Genomic DNA, 20,936 nt, shown 5'->3' with positions numbered 1-20,936 from the left:
TTTACAAACACACGCGACACAATACTGTTCTTGTGAGAACTGTTCCAGAACAGCTGATCTTCACGTCTTAAAATAACAACTGACTGTTAGTGTTGTTGTTACATAATCACCTAATGCCATGTGTTTTAGTTCATAGTTTTAAAGGAATCCAGTATTACAGTAATCACAAAACAAAAAAATCATTAGTAGGTGTGTCCACACGTTTGCCTGGTTCTGTACATAGAGTTTTTACAACTGTCTTACAAGTCCAAACTGCTCATATATAAAGATAAATGAGAAAATATTAATAAAAAAACTTCTACACATATATATATATATTTGTACTGTATGTATAAATGATGTATAAATGATCAGATATTCCAGATCAGAGATTTCTGCCTAGCCGAGACTTAAGAAAAGCCGTGTAACGCTGATGCGCTTAGAAATGTCCTGGATTTGCATGAAACCTGACCTTAGACATGATACGACTAGATAAAGAGACGGGATGGCACTGGGATCAACATCACAGTAATAACACACACATAAGGGAGAGAGGAGAAGATTCAATAGGAAGGAAACAGCATCAGGTGGGGTCTTAAATTTTATTTCTTTATCTTGTCATATAAAGAAGAGTATAAGGATATACTGTATGTGAGGGGGTTTGTGTGAAGGTGATCATAAAGTGTTAATTAAGTTCAATTAAGAGTTAATTAATCTTATGTTGCATAAAGTTTTGGGTCAGCTTGCCTTTAATTTTTGTTATTGCAATAAACTAGGAACTTTACGGTCCGAATCCTAAACCTCCAGCATTAAACTCTGATCGCCTGAATCATTTCCTTGAAAATCTTTAGTGTTTTCAGATTCTGGGTTTTAAACATTAAATCTCAATGCGTCCTCTAAATCCGAAAATCCAAATCCTTTCAATAAAACTCAAGTTCTCTTGAGAAACTGAAAATCTCAGTTTCTTAAAACTTTTTAACCCTATCTCCACTTACCTTTACCCCAAACCTTAAACCCGCTAAACTATGAGTAATCACTTTAAAGCTGAACTAACACACCTAATCCTGGAATTAAGACTAAACCCTGAACACCTGAAAATATGGTCCTTAAATCTTATTTTAAAAAATTTAATCTTACTGTACTTTTAAAACGTAAAAAACAGAACCCACCAGCGAAAAGGCGACTCGTGAGAAAGGTGTAGAGCCTGATGGTTATCAGATTCAAGGTTATCAGATTAAGTTGTAGGGTTTAGTGTTGATACAGAATTTCTTTGACTCAGAAATCCTGAATTAACACTAAATCCTAAAACGTCTCCTAATAACCCTGATGTCTGAAACTGTCACACTCCACTCCTCAATTTCTAACTCTATTACTGTTTAAAGAAGTTTTAACTTTGACATTTAAATGCCAAATATTTAATGTATTTTTAAGAATGTGATTCATAATCTTAAATCTCACACACACACACACACACACACACACCATTAACCAAAAAACCTACTTTATAAACCATGGACAGAGAATCCAAATGGGGCTGTACCAAAATTAATGCAGAAGTGAGCAAACTGCATACTGCACATGTTGGTAGAGTTACTCCTCCTCTGTACAAAGGTACGACTCAACATCGTCTCCATCACAAGCCGTGTGTTTGGGTCATCATTGAACCCGACGACTGAATCCTGTTTGTAAATCCACTTTGTCATGATTGATGGTCTCACACTGCGCTACAGAATGTTAACATAGATGACATCATGGTAGATGAAAGAGTCGTACCATGTGCAGTTTAAACCATTTGTGTCAGTTAATAAAAAAGTTTTATTATTATTATTTATTATAACCTCAACATACAGTTTAACAATACTCAAGATAAATCTGAGACAGTAAATAGCAACCGCAAAAATACAAATACACTTTTATTTAAAAAGTTGAACAATTGAAAATGCATTTTTAAAATGCATGGGATAAAAGTCTGAGCGAGTGAATGTAAATCTAATGTAAAATAATCTCCCATGATCCTTTGTGTTGGACGTATTTGCATGATGTTTAGTGGTGGTTTTTGTTTTCATGTTTTAATTTCCATATAAATGCCGTGTTGAATTTCACTTTTAATGATCTGATTATGCTAATCAGGTTTTTGTTCCACAAGTGAGGACGATGAACACGTCTCAGGTGAACGTGAGCCAGGAGGACATGGGCGTGGCCACAGTGGCGATTGTGATTGCATCGCAGGCCATGAACCTCTGTTTGGGTTTTCCTCTGCACTGCTACGCCATGCATCTGCTTTTGTCCAAACCCAGTGGAGGCGGAGGAGGAGGAGGACGTGTGGATGTGAACGCGATCTTCGCTCTGAACCTCACCTTTGTGGAGATCCTGTACTGCCTCGTGGGTCCTCTGTACTGTGTGTGTATCGTCAGTATAACGCTGTGCGTCGGCGCTTTGCTGGGCCTGTGGCTTGGGGCCTGCATGGCCGGACGCTACCTGTTCCAGTGCTTGCTGTGCTTGGAGCAGTACTTGGCCGTCATCCATCCGATGATTTTCTTAAAGCTCAAACCCCTGCGGTATAGAGTCGGGGTCGCGTCCGTGGCTTGGTTCATCACGATCGGAATCGGATCCACCTCCGGCTGCATGTTCCCCGGGGTTCCTTACAATGCTTTCGGGGTTGTCTACTTCACCGTCTTCTTTGTCGACTCTCTTTGCTGCCTCTCGGTCCTCAAAGCTCTGGTGCGTCCCGGCCCAAGCGACAAGGACAACGGTGAGATGAACGCTGCCAAAAAGAGGGCCTTTAAAATCATCTCCATGAACCTCACCACGTTTTTGGTTCAGGTAGTCCCCATAGTCGTTTCCTTCAGCCTCCTCGGGACTATCCCTCAGCAGAGCTTCCACCTGGGCGTGGCCATAGGTATGACCATCAACATCAGTGGGGGCTTCGTCCATCCCATTTACATCCTTCACAAATACAGAAAACTGCCATGGATGAAGGACGCTTAATCGCAGAACATCATAGAGCTTCCTAATAGGGCTTACTGTGTTTCTTATGGTTTGTAATTGTAGTCTACTGTAACATGTCCTTCCTAAAGATTACTATGCAGCTTTAATGTATATCTAATTGTCTGTAACGGTAGTTTACTGTAACATGTTCTCCCTAAAGATTACTATTAAGGTTTAATGTATATCTAATGGTCTTTATTGGTAGTTTAGTAAAATGTGTCTAGCATAATGGTTAATTTGTGCCTTTCTAAATGTGGTTTATGCCCTACCCTATGATTATTATAGGGTTTCTTGTGGCCAGTTGGTGAAATATGTTGTTCTTGGGGGTTAATGTGTTTCTAATGGTCTGTAACAGTAGGTTATTGGAGTAATTTTTTTGCCAGTGGTTCTTTATCTAATCTTATTCTGGCAGTTGTCGTCTAGACATGAAAATGCTCGATTGGGTTCTGGTGGTATATATAAATGTAACCAAAAAAATCAGTAAATAACACCATTAAGTCCATGTTTATGTATTTATCTTTTTTCCTGTAAATAAATAAATCAAGTCTATCTCTGTGGCTCTTAGTCATTATCATGTGACTATTTATTAAAGTAATGAATTAATCACTGGTGTCGCTGGCATTTATTTGCATAAACAGTGTGTGTGTGTGTGTGTGTGATTTGTTTATGGTGGTGAAGTGAGTGGATCAGTGTGAAACCACTGACACACTGTAGAACCTCAGTCACAAACCAAACTCACCATAAATTAAACTCTCTACTAAAAAGCCCCTATGGTGACACTGGGGGGGGGGGGGTGGTTTGTGGCCATGACTTATTAAAGTGTGGGAAGAAAATAGTATAATGCGTGGCGTCAAGATACAATGTTACTCCATCCCACACCCTAGTAAGTCGTGGTCACAACATACTATCTCGTTCCCAGACTTTAGTAAGTCATGGACACAAAATACTATCTCAATCCCACCCCTAAATAAGTCATAGCCACAAACTATTTTGTTCCCGTGCCCCAGTAAGTCGTGCCCATGACATACTATCTCGCTTTAGTAAGTCGAAGCCAGAACAAACTATCTCGCCTTAGTAAGTCATGGCAGTGGCGGCTGGTGAAAATTTTTCCTGGTGGGGCTGATGTGACAAAATATTTCTTTGCTTAGTCCAATATAAGAATTAAAATCAACAGTCAGACGATGATTACAATTAACAGTAATGATTTAATCTCCTCCTCAAAATCACCAGTTTCACAGATAAAGTCAATGAACAAATTTCCATTGTATAATACGCCATGTATTCTTAAGAGAGTATCAAATACAATAATCAACATCAAAGGGTATGATCAGCTGGATCACCTTTCAAGCAAAGTTGCATCTCAAAGTGGTTCACACAAAGAAAAACAGTTTTAAAAATGCAATTTAACACAACAGTCTAAAACGGGTATATTAATAAGGATCTCACCGAATTTGGTGGGAACTGCTCTTCGCTCGTTAAGTTCGCCATCATTACTCTGATTGACCCCGCCTCTCTCTGATTAGCCGCGCCTCAAAAGAAAAAAAACTTAAATCTCGCGGTATTTTCTGCGGCTTGGGGCAGAATTTCCAGCGCCCCAAGACCATAAAATTCTGAGAACCTGATTGGCCGCATATTTATTAATTTACCGTAGCAACAGCTACATGACGGGCTATTTGGCTGCACTCAGGGGCGCTTTTTCTCAGCGCCCCATGACAGAAACGATACAAGTCTGTCTGTGGAAATTCACTGGTGAATGAATGTCACTAGGTGGGAAATGTTGTATATGTTATTCATATCGCATGTAGGCACATACTGGTGGGTAAACCGAATTTAAAAACTTAATTTGTAAAAAATATATTTTACATTTTTAGCCCCTCTTATCAGGGAGGGCGGTGCCCCAGCGCCCCCTATGGGCCGGCCGCCACTGAGTCATGGCCACAACATAGTATTTAAAATACAGTTTCTTCCTATTACCATCTCAGGGAGTTTTTCCTTGCCACTGTCACCGTCACCCTTGGCTTGCTAATCAGAGACATTTCATTCATTCATCTAATTATTATAGACACATTTTTCTCACACATACACACTTCCAAATTTTTATTTTATTTTCTTAAAAATTCTTTCATTTTTGTAAAGCTGCTTTGAGACAATGACTATTGTTAAAAGCGCTATATAAATAAAATTTTATTTAATTGATTTTAATTGAATAATCTTATGGACAAACAGCACAGCATTAAGCTTATTAACACTCTCACTGATGTAAAGAGAAACACAGTTATTCTGTTAATAATTAATAATTCATCTGTGTGAGAAAACACATCGATTCCCTTTAAAGGACAAAGTCAATGTTGGGACTTTTATTTTGAAATATCATCCGGTTACAGGAAATGAACAGGAAGTCGCGTCTCTTCACCGGAAGTAAGGAGGTGTGTATGTGTGTGTGTGTGTTTTTTCCTCTCCCTGCATCTCTTATGGGAGCCGCGGAGGCAGAAGGACGATAAAGGTAATGAGTGTGTGATGTTCTCATGGTTCTGTGTGTGTGTGTGTGTGTGTGATTAATAACACACTGGAGGTCTCAGATGATATTCGGCTCCGAGTCCGAGCGGTTTTACTGCCTTCTGTTTTTACTGTCTCGCGCTGTTTAAGTTACAGTCACAGTACGAGTTTCTGTCAGACTAAAACAGCGCTTAAGTATCTTTATTTGTGCACAAATTGGGATAAATAGGACGAAAAAAAATTCTACAAAGATAACCTTCTGATGATTGTGAACGCTGGTTACGGATGGTACTGACGTGCTGTGAATCACCGCTAGGGGCGCTATTTGAGACAGGACTACTCTCTAGTGCGCATGCTCTAAAAAGGCTATAAATGGACAGTGTTGTGATTTTTGGCTTGGGCAAGTCAGAGAGGCGCGCGCACACACACACACACACACACACACACAGAGTTTGGTATTACAGTTATCCCAGTTTTGTTTATAAAACATCCATAAAATAAATGTAATTGTTGTCTAGTCTTTTCTGATATTCCTTTTGTCTAAAGAACTATAATTGATCACCTCCCGATACGATATCTTCACAAACGTGTCGGTGCCGAGTTGATTGAAATTGCGAAAAAAAAAACCATTTTATAAAAATGCTGATTCGATATTGCATTTTCCCCTAATTTTGTTACATTTTAAACCTTTAAAACACGTTTAACGAGTAATTAAAAGCAGCCCGTTCCTTATGACATTAGTTTTCTCACACAAAAACAAAGTGCAGCGTTTAAACACTACAAACCAACTTCAAATACAAGAGTTTTACATTTACCTTAAAATTAAATCTCTGTCATCCGCCATCATTATTATTTATAAACAAACTTATTCAAATAATTCTCTCCTACCACACAGGATGAAGATGTGTGAATAGTCCAGAGAGAAACTGCGACTATTTACTGCCTCAAACATCAAAAGTCTCAAAACTCAACTCGACAGTGAGCACCCGGATGTGTGCGGCTTCTAACGTACAAGATTTAGGAATCGCATGAGATTGACTCGTTAGCGCTGGTGTCGTTGTGAGACGGGTCGTTGTAAGTGTGTAATTCACTTACTGTGTTTGAAAAACGCAGATCAGAGGCTTTAAATGCAAGTAATTTTGGATCATGTAACGCCATAAAACCACATTTCTGCTGCTTCACTTGGAAGCTTCTGCGCTCGGTACAGAATGGTTTATAACTGAGTCTGATCAGCTGATTACTGGCCACGCCCACTCACACTGAACATCACTGATCAATCAACCGCCTCATCTTTATTATAAATGTAAAAGTGGTTTTAAAAATTCGATTTTTACCGCTACATGAATCACTGCACAAAAGAATTAAGATTGATTAATGATTTTTTTCCATTTGTTGATTCGATTCAGATTGACTTTTGTCCATCACAGTTGAGTTCAGTAGCTCTAATGTTTATCACCTGACTATAGATTTTTAAGTGTTAAAAACTACTAAAAGTATCTAATAAGTCTTAAAATGCTGTGTAACTTGTGCTGTTAATTCTTTAAATGTCACATCATGTTTTTCTCATTTTTTTATTAATTTATTTTTTGCCCTGTGGATGTTCCGCTCCACACTCACTCACCAGTCCAGTAGGTGGCAGTAGTGCATCAACCACACATAAACTCGTACATGAAAACGTAGAAAAAGTGACACTTGTGGAAAATAAAAGCGCTTTGGATTTTCTGCGAATTATGTGGTTTTTTTTTTTTTTTTAATAATTTTTACATTTTAGACAATTTAACGCTTACCGCTTAAACGTAAATATTTAAGAAAAGACATAAATCATAAAAAACAAATCTGACTTGTCTAACAAAACATTGATCTAGTTGTGGAATTGAGTAAATCTCACAGCTCTAACTGACAGCGTACACACACACACACACACACACACACAGTTCTATAAAGAACTTCAATGTAAAACGTGATCTTATACTCGTAATAAAACATGGACTCTTAAAGAACTTTGTGATACTAATAAAATCACACGCTTCCTCTAGGACCTATCGATGGGTTCATCTTAATTACACGTCTTTATCTTTGTGTCTCCATCATTTCTGAGGACTTTGAGTGTGTGTGTGTGTGTCCTGGTAAATTACAGCCTCACTCAGCTGTGTGACGCACACACATGGTTTTTACACACACACTGGACATTCTGGACATTTGTTTACACTATTGGCCACTGCACAACTACACTTCGTGGTCATCAATTCACATCAAATCTCTCCATCACAAGTCACTTTAAATAAATCACTTTAAGCATATTTGCACTGCATAAGTCACTTTTAATATGTGGATTGCACAACCATGGACATTACTATTCTTTTATTACCATTTATTCGGCTGCTCTTATTGTTTTACATTTTTTCATATATTCTCCATATATTTTCTATATTGTGTATTTTTGTGTACAGTTATTTTATTCTTAACTTTTATTTGTATATTTTTATTTTATTCTTTCCTAGGTCAACTTCCCCTTTTTTTTAATTTTCATATTTATTTCCTATTCCTATTCCTATTCTTTTATTCTTAGGTCCTGAGCAGTTGTCTAAGCATTTCACTGCATATCGTACTGTGTATGACTGTGTATGTGACAAATAAAATTTGAATTTTGAATTTGATTTGTGGATGATGTTACAGATGATGGAGTTTAACGGCGCTGCGCAGATCAGCACTCAGTGGAAACCTGCGCTGAACTACAGCAGCGCCGCCGCGTCCTCCACCACGTCCTCCATCGCGTCCTCCCCACCCAGGACTATCACTCAGCAGGTAATAATACACACACACTCATACAACACTGTGATGTCTGTGTAACAGTGTAGTGAGTGAAAGTGTTTCTGATGCAGGTGTCAGAGAGCAGCTCACACACACAGGAGAGCGACAGCGACACGTTTCCGTCGTCCCAGTCGAAGCCCTCGGACGAGCAGCAGGAGTTCTCCAGCTCAGAAACACACGACGAGCAGGTCACCCACAACACTGAATTATAATAATTTAAAAAAGTCTCATTTACACTGAACTCCAGAGATCCGTAACATTCAGCTTAATAATAATAATAATAATAATAATAAAGGAAATGTAGCTATAAGAATTATAATAATATATTGAAATAAAACATATTGAAATACTGTATCGCGAGCCTGAATACAGGATAAAGCGGTATAGACGATGAGTGGGTGAGTGAATTACTATAATTATATAATAACTTTTGAAAGGGATAAAGTTATAATAATTATTATTACTAGTAATATATTTACAGCTATTCTTTAATGCTATTATTATTAAGCCAAATAAATGAATGAAGTAAATACAATTATAACGTTTTATTACTTTATGATTTTATTATTATTATTATAGAATTGATAACTTATTATATTTATTATATTATGTCTGATGATAATACATAGCTCTCAGTGTTCACTCCTATACAAGCTATTATAGATTATTACAACTTATTTTATATAAAATATATTTTACATGTTTTAGTTTCAGGTATTTATTGATTAATTCTTATTAATATTAATATTATTATTGTTAAATTTGTTACAGCGGTGCTAGCAAGAAAGTTTTATTTTTCATTATTTATAAGCTGTAGGTTGTTTAGCCTGATTATGTAAACTGTAAGAGATTATTCTAAAGCGTAATTAAATTAACTTTAGAGGAAATTATTGTATTTACGATTGAATCTGGTTTAAAGGTGAAAAGGGAACAAAATAAATTAAACACAAAATGATGCTCAGCTGCTGTTGTGTTTCTCGTTACAGGATCTAAAGAGCGCTCACAGTCCCTACTCCAGATTAAACATTTACTCGTCTGAAGACAGCGATGAAGACGTCTGCGCTTCCCGACTGAAGAAGTCGAAGAGCATCGTACGTCGTAAATCTGATAATATTTATTTAAGCTATTATATTATATGATGATGATGACGACTTTGAAATTTTAGATTAAGATAAAAATGAAAATGTAATTTAGATCTTGTGGCTTTGTTTTATTTAAGTTCAAAAACAATTATTTACCTATAAATATTTTATAATCATTTTAAACTTAATTACAGAAGTAATAGTTAAAAGCTTTTTATTTATTTCTTGTAAATCCCACCTGTAGTACTCAAACAGCCCACTAGGGGCAGCAGCCCTTGCCGCTGGCAAACACTGCAAAGAAATAATGAGGGTTTTGGTGTTTGTGCTTGCGGGTGATCGCTCTCCTCCTCACAGCTAATTCGTACCTGCTCTTAGTTCCTGTTTGCTGATCGACACAAAAATGGTCGATTATGGTGTAATATCGCCACCTACTGGGCTGGAGTCACTGTGTGTAAAAGTTTTCCAGTTTTGTATGTTTACGTGGGTGGAAATCATTTTTAAAGCAAATGAAAATTTAAAAAAAGTCAATTTTAAAAGTAAGAATTTTTTTAAAAGTAAACTTTAAAATCCAACAGATTTAGTGAACAGAACAACAACTAATTGAGGTTGTTCCTCACAGTCAGTAAAAGTGTTCTGCTTTAAAATTCTGTGCTGTGACATCATGATGGTCTAAGTCTAAGACGAGATTAGCCCTGCCTCCTTTGTTCTGACTAGTTGACCAAAAAACTGCTAACCAATCAGATCACTGAAAAGCCATGTTGTAAATATTTAGCGGATTATGTACTGATTAAATCGTTTAAAAAAAAACGATTAATTTAAAAGGTTAATCAGCGCCACCTAGTGTGTTTTTGATAAATTTAAATTCTTTTGCTCATAGTTGGACGAGTTATTTACTGACGAGTCCAACGACTCAGCTTCTGACAGCGGTGAGGATCTTCCTTCAAAACCGGGAGATGAGAGCGATGGAAGCAGCTCGGACATCAGTGAGTGTCCTCGACCGAGCGCAAGCACTCACCGGCGGTCAAGGGTCGACGGCGTAGCCGTAAACAAGACGGAGAAAACCGAGGACGGGAGGAGAGTGTATAACAAAAAACACTACTGCCTGTTTTGCTCAAAACCTTTCAGCAAGATAGCGAGACATTTAGAGGACATTCACTCGAAGGAAGAGGAAGTCTCGAAAGCGTGCAGTTTCCCTAAAGGTTCCAAACAGAGGAGGATGTATCTAGATGAGCTCCGCCTCAGAGGGAATTACATCCACAACATAGCCGTGCTCAAATCCGGAAAAGGCGACTTGATCCCGTACAAGCGGCCGCGCGGGGAAATGAAAGCGAGTGACTTCATGCACTGCCCGCACTGCCAGGGCTTATTCACCAAGAAAGTCCTGTGGAGGCACATGAAGGTGTGCAAGCTGAGTCCCAAAGATTACGTCCCCAAGCCCGGGAAGAACCGTGCACTGTCTCTGTGCGCGGCCACGCAGCCTATTCCACGCAACATCAGCCCGGAGCTCTGGAAGATTTTAAGCGTCATGGTCACGGACGAAATCACGGAAGCTGTAAAAAACGACAGCTGCATCATCCAGATGGCCGAACACTGGCTCCGGAAGAGCGGAGACTCTCCGAACGGTCAGTGCTTCATCCGGCAGAAGTTACGGGAATTAGGAAAGCTGCTGCTCAGCGGCCGGAAAGTGACGTCTCTGCGGAAACTGGAGGACTTTATTGACCCGTACAACTGCATGCAGGCGGTCGAGGCCGTGCGGCACGCGTGCGAATACAACAGCGAGAAAAACACGTACAAAATTCCGTCCCTCGCTAAAAAAATGGCCATTTGCTTGGCGCAGCTTAGTCGCCTCATACGAACTAAAGTGGTGATGCCAAAGAACGTGAAGCTGGCCCGAAAACTGCAGAACTTCCAAAAGATCCACGAGGAACGTTGGAACGATTTGCTTTGCGCGACGGTGTCGAGGAACTCCGAAGACGAGGAGGTAAAATTTAAACCTCCGTTGCTCTTGCCGTTTACGGAAGATGTTCAGAAGCTCCACGTGTTCCTCAACAAAGCGCAGGACGAGTTCACAGTGCGGTTATCCGCCGAGTCGTCCACGAAACACTGGTCGGATTTAGCCAAGGTTGCTTTGACCCAGATTATTTTGTTCAACCGGAGCCGGGAAGCTGAAGTGGTGAGCATGACGGTGGACACGTTTCTTTCCCGGGACAACGCCGATCCTGCCACGGACATCGACTGGGCTCTGACTGAGGTCGAGAAGCAACTATGTCGACATTTTTACAAAATCGTCATCCGGCGAGAAGGAGCGCGTCCCATTCCCATCTTGTTGACTCTTAAAATGCTGCGAGCCCTGCAGCTGCTAGTGGAAAAGCGAGAATCCTGTGGCGTCATGAAGGACAACACTTATGTCTTCGCCCGGCCGTCGGCCTCGTCCCATTTCAGGTGCTCGGACTGTGTTCGAGGCTTCTCATTGATTTGTGGAGCAAAGGATCCTCAGTCGCTGACTTGCTGGAAATTGCGGAAGCAGATGGCGACACTGTCCACGGTGCTGAATCTCGGAGACCCAGAAATAAACCAGTTGGCCAGCTTCCTCGGGCACGAGCTGATTATCCAGGATGAGTTTTACCCCCTGCATGAACGGACACTACAGCTAGCGAAAGTGCACAAGGTGCTAACGGCAATGGAGCAGGGACGGATGATGGAGTTTATGGGCAAGAACTTCACAGACATCGATGTCCAACCTGATGGTGTGTTCATTCACTGATTCACTAATTCATTACCTCACTCATTCACTCTCTGATTCACTAAATCGGTCACCGAGACACTTGCTCACTTACTATCTAACTGACTCACTCATTGATTCACTCACTTGCTTACTGATTTACTGACTCACCTGCGCACTGATTCACTTACTGATTTACTGATTCATTACCTCACTCATTCACTTGCTGATTCACTCACTCACTCCCTCACTGATCGCTCACAAACTGAACGACTCAATTCTCAATTCTCAAATCACTGATTTACTCGCTTAATTACCGACTCACATGCTCAATAATTCTCTCACTCATTCTCTGAGTCACTCATTTATAGGCTCAGTCATTTACTCATCAACTCACTGACTCATTGATTCACTCACATGTTGGCTTCTTCACTCACGTATTAACTCATTCCTTTAACTAACTGACTTAATTAAATTAAATGGTTTAATTGGTTGGTTTAAATCTAATTGATTGTCTCACTGTTTCAATTGCACTACATGTTAAATGTTTACATTGCGTCATTAATACACAAAAAAATTATAGGACTATAGGACTAGAAAACCCAAATGGCAATTTTTTCCAGATAAATAAATAAATAGAATTTTTTTTATTTCCTTGCTGTGTAGAGAAGGTTGATCTAAGCAGCGAGAAAGTAAAGAGGAGCTGGGAATGTTCAGGTACTTCAACTTCATCTAATTGTTCATTATTTATTATGTCAATTAATGAAGATGATTAATTAGGTCATTTAAGACCAAATAGTATATAAATATCGCTAGCTAATTTATTCATGTAATAAACGTTTATTTTATATATTACAGGAAATATGAACAGAAAATAAATTAACCATTATAATTGATGTTTAATTTATTACATATTTAAACATAGTGGTACATGTTAAAATAACAATGTTTTAATTTATTTAAAATATTTTTATTATTGCATTGCTGTATATGGATTAAATCTGATTGATTTGTGTGTTAATATAAAATGGAGTAATTTGCTGACACTTGCTTTTACTAATCACATGTAAATGATCATTAGACCATTTTTCTTTTGTGCTATTCATAATTTAATTGCATATTTATTTCCTTATTATGTCAATCTAAAACGTGTGTGTGTGTGTGTGTGTGTGTGTGTGTGTGTGTGTGTGTTGGACTCAGGCGTGTTTCCCGGCACATGTCCTGGGAAAAGTGTCGCCCAGAAGAAAAGGAAAACGTGGAGCGGTCCTGAAATCCAGGCCGTGGAAAAGCACATGAAGGATTACATCACTTCCTGTCGAGTCCCGGGCAAAGCGGCGTGCGAGAACTGCTTAAGCGCCGAACCTTTAACGCTCAAAAAGAGAGACTGGCAGAGCGTCAAGTTCTACATCTACAACCGCATCATGGCGCAGAAGAGAGACGCCAGTCACAAAGTCTGAAGAGTTTCACATTGTTACTTAAAAATGTAACAAAAACACAAACAAGTGTAGCATTAAAATAAAAATGTGATAACTGTTTAAATCTGTATGTTACATCATCACGCAACACCGCGGGAAAGTGTTTTAGCCGATTGAACTCCACAGCGTTTGTAGCTACACACACACACACATTCACTCAATCTTTGTAACTGACGTCAGATCTTCAGTAGATATTTTGATAATTTTTAACAATCTAGGACATTGTCCTATAAACTATATACAGTACTGTGCAAAAGTCTTGATCCCCCCTTAGGCTGCAAAGAGCCTAAAGTTACAGTTTAAAAACTGCTTGTTTATGTAACGTCGTTCAGGAAGCCGCAAGAACCGTTCATCTAAGAAAGTCTAGAGTTTTGGAAGAAATGTATGTAGAAATGTGTTAGGGAGCCAAGACTTCTGCACAAGACTGTATATCTCTTCTGAGGTCAGCACATGAATGGCAGATCGGGCCTTTATTCTCAGATTGGATTAGCAGAGTGAGCTAACTGTACTAGTGATGATAAACTTTTAAACTTACTGACTCCTAAGTGGTGCAGCAGAGCTCACGATGATGTCATACACACAACCTCCCTTATGGGGTAGTCTTAATACCCCCATCTTACCTATGTAAGTTTTGGCGCTGTGATTACGTTTCCATCTTTCCATGCGAAAAATTGCGTTCCTCGCGGAAGCTCGCGGATATTGCAAAGCTTTGCAAAACAACGGTGAGAAATTACGGCGGCTCACGGTGCCCAACAACACATCTCACTGCGAGTCAAACATCATAGGTGAGATAGGGGTATAAGGGCGGGGTGGAATACTTGCACTCCAACATCACTCCTAGCGGCTCTGGCCAATCGTGTGTCTGAGCTCATGCAGAAATTTTAAGGTGGAAGTGGGCGGATAGATGTTTCCTCTGAGTGCCAGGATGCTGCCACTTCCCTTTGACTGCATCATACCGCCCCCTGCTGGACTTTTTCCTTTCCTCTCACCATCTCTTTACCAGTCACGTCTCAGCTTCGGACGGCAGAAAAAAGGGAAACAAATATAGAGGACAGAATAAAACCAGAAAATATTACATCGCTGATATTCCAGTGTTGTAAATAAATAAATAAACGTGTGTTCCTCATGTGATGTCAAGTCACACAAGCAGCTCATATTCAAACTGATCTGTCCCGGACTATATTTTGTCTCCATTACTGGGAATAATAAGTGAAAATAAGAACTGCAGTCTTGTATCTTTCCTGTAGGTCTCACGTTGTCTGTCTTTGTCTCATTATTATTATTATTATTATTATTGATTTACAGATTAGAGGTTAAAACCGCAAACTATTTTTAGACCTAAACCTACGATTGTTGCATTTCTATACAGCTCTGTTCTCAGATTTCTTATGATTTTGTGGATGAAGTAAATAAGACTGTAGCGTTTAACTCGACTACGTAACGTAGCAGACCATCACCCTGGTATCAGATTTGTGTCCCGATTAGTTGTAGCTGTGGCTGTACGTGTGGATGTGATGGAGCTTCTTCACTTTTTATTATGGTATAATCACACCGCATTAAAATTCGACACTGTGTTGTGGACTGCATGATTTCTGTTTCTTTACAGAACGCCGCCATGTTCTGCTTTTTATTAATAAACACAATGAATACTCTTCCTTTGTGTGTGTCAGGACTTTTCTGAATTCCAATTGGAGCAAATAAGAGGGTTGGATCAGTGAGGTGTACTCATTCATTTGTACTTAAATTTGATCTTAACAAGCCACAATTATACTTATTTATTATAGCTTTTGCATCTTGATTATTTATTGTATCATTATTATGTTGTATTTTATAATTTTTTGTTACTTTATTATATTACATTATCAGACATAAACATTTTTTTTAACTAAAATCATTTTCTGTTATGTATTCCCATATGAGTATGTAGACAGGTGTAAGGATGTAAAAATGTGTGATATTGTACACTGATCAGTTATAACATTAAGACCACTGACAGGTGATGTGATTAGCATGATATGATTAGATATTAGGTAGCAAATGAATCCCCCCCCAAAAAAAGGATGAGTGGAAGAATCTGAGACTTTGACAAGGGCCAGAATGTGTAGTCAAAAGGCAATTGGATCGAAGGATCTCCAACATGTCAGGTCTAACGAGATATTTCCAGTCTGCAGTGGAAAAGTGGACCACCAAAAGTGGTCTAAAGAAGGAAAACACACATGAACAGTGTTAGCTTTCTGAAGATCTACTGTAGCACACGCTGACTAAAATGAACACTGGTTCTGATATAAAGGAGTCAGTACACAGCTTATTGCATATGCAGCTGCCCTTACACACTGCACACATTGTTCACGAACAGTTTGAGGAACATGACAAAGAGTTCAAGGTGTTGACGCCACCTCCAAATTCTTCAGATCTCAATCTGACTGAGCGTCTGTGGGATGTGCTGGAGAAACAAGTCCAATCCATGGAGGTCCCACATAACTTCCAAGATTGATGCCTTGGTGCTAGATATCTCTCACACACACACACACACACACACACACACACACACACACACACACACACACACAACTTCAGAGGTCTAACGGAGTCCAAGCTTTCCAAGTTACTAGTTTTACTTACAATTACATCCTATACTCTGAGAACCAGCTTATCCATGGGTTGATGTGCCTTGGTAAATATTCCAAATCCTGTCTCCTGTGCAGGTTTAATACTTCATGGATCAGGTTGATGAACTCCTCCAACACAAGCTCCTCCATCCATTCAGAGGAGTCTTTGGTATAGCCATCCATGTGATAAACATCTGAACACCCATGTCATGATGCTGCTTTTAAACAGCCGCAGGAGTTTGAATCCGTGTCATGTCTTCACTGTAAATTAGGCCGCGGCTGAAATCTTCTTTATGCTTTTTGCTCCTTTTCACATCTTAGATAATGTCAGTACTGAGACGTGGTTTTATCAACCAATGGGTTTTTCCCCCCGGTGTTGGGATGATAGTGCGCGCTCTCCTGCAGTGCTGGGAGTATTTGGAACGTTACGTGGCCGCCGTCCATCCCATCACGTTCCTGAAGTTCAGACCCCTCAGATATCTAGTGGTGATGTGTGTCATGGCGTGGGTTGGTGGAATGCCATCTGGCATTGTTGGGATGTACACATTCGCAGACATGCGCTACAAAGCTTTTGGTGTTGTCTGCTTTATCATTCTGGGCATTAAGATCTTCAGCTGTGTGTCTGTTCTGAACACGCCGAGACACCCAGGACCAGGGGAGAGGAGCGGCGACAGTAGGAAAGAGGGCCGGGGGAAAAATGGTCTTTCAAGTTGTTGTGGTGAACCTGCTGATGTTTTTGGTCCATAACCCATGATAGCGGTCGTGTTTGGTACTGTGTATGAGCTGCCCGTCGCTGCGTTCTCACCAAGTGTAGACATTTGCCTGGCCGTGATCCTGGCTGTTAGTTACACGCAGCCTGTTTTTGTGATCCATTAGACTGGAAAACTCTTCCATCATCCTAATGTCATGTGATTTAAGCCACGAAACGTTTCCATTACCCATCAAAACAATTTACATTCAAATTTAAATGTACATTTATCATGAGAGTTATGCTCATTGGCAAACACATGTGAGGGTAGAATAAGCACCGAAGGTCATATAGTGAAGTTCGGGAAAACCGTTGTGTTTCCAGAGTAGTGAATACTGGAACTAAATACAATACGGAAAAAAATGTGCATTGACATTCACATCATTTCGTCATTGTTTTTATACAAAGAATGGCGAACATTGTGCTGCTGCAATTTTAACCTTCGGAGTGAAATATCCCAAACCCTGAGCCCCAGATACACACCGTCACCTAAAATCTGCAAAGAGATCGAAGCTGAGCAGCTCTTTACCTCGTCACATACAGCGACTCACATTGTTTAGAGCTCAGTGGTTAAGGCATTGGACTACGGTTCAGAAGATCCCCGGTTCAAACCCCACAACCACCATGTTGTCCATGTTGGGCTCTTGAGCGCGGCCCTGAACCCTCAACTGCTCAGATGTGTAATGAGATAAAAGTCTCTCTGGATAAGAGCATCTGCCAAATGCCTAAATGTAAATGTAACTATACATGTTATGAATCTGAACGTTTTAATTACATTATAATCACATTTTGTTGCTTTGCAGCTTGAAATGAAGACAGAAACAGTTTTATTTTTATCCAGCTGTATTTACTTACATCCAGCATCCAAGTGAAAGATATAAAGGTCAGGTAAATAAAAAAAAACTCGGTCAGGTGAATCTAGTCAGGTAAAGGTAACCATATAAAGCTTTGCACATCTAGACTTTTCTTTGCCGAAATGCTCGAGTTAAGTTACATTTGATGGTGACCTTTTGTGGACTGCAAAAAGTAATTCCACAGATTTTCAGTGGGGTTTAAGTCTTGGCTCTGACAAGGCCATGCAAGAACATCCACCTTTTTCTCCTTTGCTATGTGCTATGGGTCATTGCCATGTTGTAAGGTAACCCTTACAGGGGACAGCAGATTGTCCTCAAGAATTCGGCAGTATTTTGCCCCATCCATTTTCCTTTTATCCTGACAAGTAGTCCAGCTGCAGAGAAACAGCTCATAACAGGACATTACCACGTCCATGCTTTACTGTAGGAATGGTGTAATTTGGATGGTGAGCTGTGTTGGATTTCAATCAGGCATATAATTTGGTTGTTTGGTCAAATAATAAAATTTTAGTCTCATCTGACCACCCGCCTTTGTGCAAAGCTCAGTCATGACTGCATGTGGCCTTACGGGAGGAGAGGCTTTTTTTCTAGCAACCCTCCCTTACAAGCCACAGTTTTGGAGAATGTGTGATGTTGTTGTCGCACAAACACCATGACCACTCTTAGTTATAAATTCTGCAACTGCTTCAGAGTTGCTGTTGGCCTCCTGGTAGCCTCTCTGACCAGTTTCCTCCTGGCTCTTTCATACAGTTTGGAGCGACGTCCTGATCCAGGGAGGGTCTGTGTTGCTCCAAATACCTTCCACTTCTTAAAAATAGTTTTCACTGTGCTGCTAGGCAGTGGTAAAGCCTTCGATTTTTTCCTTTGATCTCCTTGTGCCTGTGCACAACTTTATCCTGGAGATCTTTTGACACTGCCCTGCCACACATATTTGAATGTTTGCTTCAGGTTCATCTCCAGGAACTGAAATGCTCCAGCTTTCAAAATGACCACAGCTGAACACACTCTTTTGTTCTGACATGTATTTATATATGTGTATTTACTGCTAGAATGACATCAGCATGTGTGTTTTCTTAGCATGTTTTTTTAAGACAGCAGTTTATTGAATTTGCATGAATAGCAAATCGATATAACAAGACAATAAGAACACAGCTGGCAACACACACACTCCGACCCCGAACATGTGAAAGCTTTGAAGAAAGGTGCGGATCATCGGTAAGGATATCCGTCCTTTTAAAACAATTACGTTTTATATTTGTGGTTATTTTTGGATTGCTACAGTATGTTAAAATGTTAATCAGTCATAATTCAAATCTGTTTATTTTGCATGCTTATTATATATTTTTGTTTTATTATCAAAAACAAATATTTGAAAGAATTTGGTCTTTTCATTTCTTTAGTATAATAATATCTTAGAGAAATAACTTTTTGTTTGTCTACAAAATATTTCTTTATTTAGACATTTACATTCTGAAAACATGTAATGTGTATATTAATATAAGCCTTTTTTTGTAAAATACCTTTTTTAAAATAATAAAATAACATTTTTATGAAATATTCCCACATCATATGCTTATTTTTATTTTTAGTATGTAGAGCTATAAATATGCAGCATGTTGCTTATTGTTGTATTAACATTTTATGTTCAGTTGTTAAGTTCTGTTTTTTCTGAATATTATAACATGTTATCCGATAATGTTATCACTAATATCAGTAAGACGAGGGACCTTCTGATGATTAGAGGATTATTTAAACATGTGCCACTTTAAATCAGGTTAATGTACTGCATCTAAATACTACTCTGAGAACTAGTGTTTACATAGATTGATCTGCTTTGGTTAAATATTTGTATTCTGCTTTTGTGTCTCCTGTGCAGGTTTTATTTTAAAGAACTTTTTTTTTTTTTACTTGAGCAGAATGATGAACTCCTCCAACACAAGCTCCTCCATCCAGTCAGAGGAACAGCAGCATTTCTTGACAATCTTTGTTATCTCCATGCACAGAGTGAATTATCTACTGGGTCTTCCTCTGAACTCCTACATCATGGCGCTGCTTTTAAATAAAGGCAGGGGTTTGGATCCGTGTGACGTCTTCACTGTAAATCAGGCCGGTGCTGAAATCTTCTTCATGCTCATTGCTCCTTTCCACATCTTGTTCTATATCAGTTTTGAGACGTGGTGTTATAAACCGCTGGGTTTCATCCTTTGCACTGGAATGTCAGCGCACGCACTGCTCCAGTGCTGGGTGTGTTTCGAGCGCTACGTGGCCATCGTCCATCCCATCCTGTTTCTGAAGTTCAGACCTCTCAGATATCGAGTGGTGATGTGTGTCATGGAGTGGATTTGTGGAATACCGTCTGGCATTGTTGGCATGTATAAATTCCCTATCATGCCCTACCAAGTCTTTGGAATCACTTACTTTATCATTCGGACTGTGAACACTTTCAGCTGCGTGTCTGTTCTGAACACAATTAAACACCCAGGACCGGGGAGAGGAACACCAAAAGGGGGATGGAGAATAAAACCAAAAAACGTGCCTGGTGACATTTTTGGTTCAGAACACGCCACTAGCTGTTCTCTTTGTATTCCTGCACATGCCGCCTTGGACTGTTTTTTACATGATTGCAGACATTTGTCTGGCCGTGAACCTGGCAGTGGGTTATATGCAGCCGGGGTTTGTGCTTCATAAGGCTGGAACATTCTAGTGATCATCCTGATGCCATGTGAGACCTCATCATATTGATTTACATTCAGATTTAAATACAAATTTATTCATGTGACAGAGGCTTAAAGCCAAAAATACTGTATGTGAGGTAGAATATGCACTGATACAGTAGTTACAGTTGCACTCAAAATTTTTAAATCCCCATTGAAAATTATATTTATTGCAAAAATTTACAAACTTTCAGCTGTTTGAATTAAACAATTCAAATAACAATAATTTAAATAGCTTATAATAATAAGTGTTTTTCCAAAGTCAACACATAATGCCACTTTTAATGACTGTTAAAGTACCAAAATGACTCAACCCTTAATGAGAAACGTCTTCAGTCCCTTTAGCTATTATGACCTGCTGCACACATGGTAGGCAGACACTATCTCTGGCAGTGTTTCTAAAGGATCTTAGCCCATTCCTCATGGACAATGGCTTCTGGGTCAGTAATAATCTTGGG

The 20,936-nt window shown here is 39.4% G+C and overlaps 1 protein-coding gene across 1 annotated transcript; it reads left to right on the top strand.

The window, feature by feature from the left end:
- The first annotated feature begins 5,392 nt into the window (after positions 1 to 5,392).
- Positions 5,393 to 15,208, top strand: LOC128527011 (uncharacterized). The gene is made up of 7 exons (XM_053499272.1): positions 5,393 to 5,470; positions 8,140 to 8,268; positions 8,346 to 8,462; positions 9,261 to 9,365; positions 10,234 to 12,103; positions 12,745 to 12,795; positions 13,279 to 15,208. Exons 2-7 carry the CDS (start codon positions 8,140 to 8,142, stop codon positions 13,533 to 13,535), a joined length of 2,529 nt encoding a protein of 842 aa, XP_053355247.1. The 5' UTR covers positions 5,393 to 5,470; the 3' UTR covers positions 13,536 to 15,208.
- Positions 15,209 to 20,936: the final 5,728 nt, after the last annotated feature.

The sequence above is a fragment of the Clarias gariepinus genome, chromosome 6 (genome assembly GCF_024256425.1).
Source record: "Clarias gariepinus isolate MV-2021 ecotype Netherlands chromosome 6, CGAR_prim_01v2, whole genome shotgun sequence".
Lineage (NCBI taxonomy): Eukaryota > Metazoa > Chordata > Actinopteri > Siluriformes > Clariidae > Clarias > Clarias gariepinus.
Note: the sequence above shows the minus strand (reverse complement) of the source record. Positions and strands in the feature narration are given on the sequence as shown.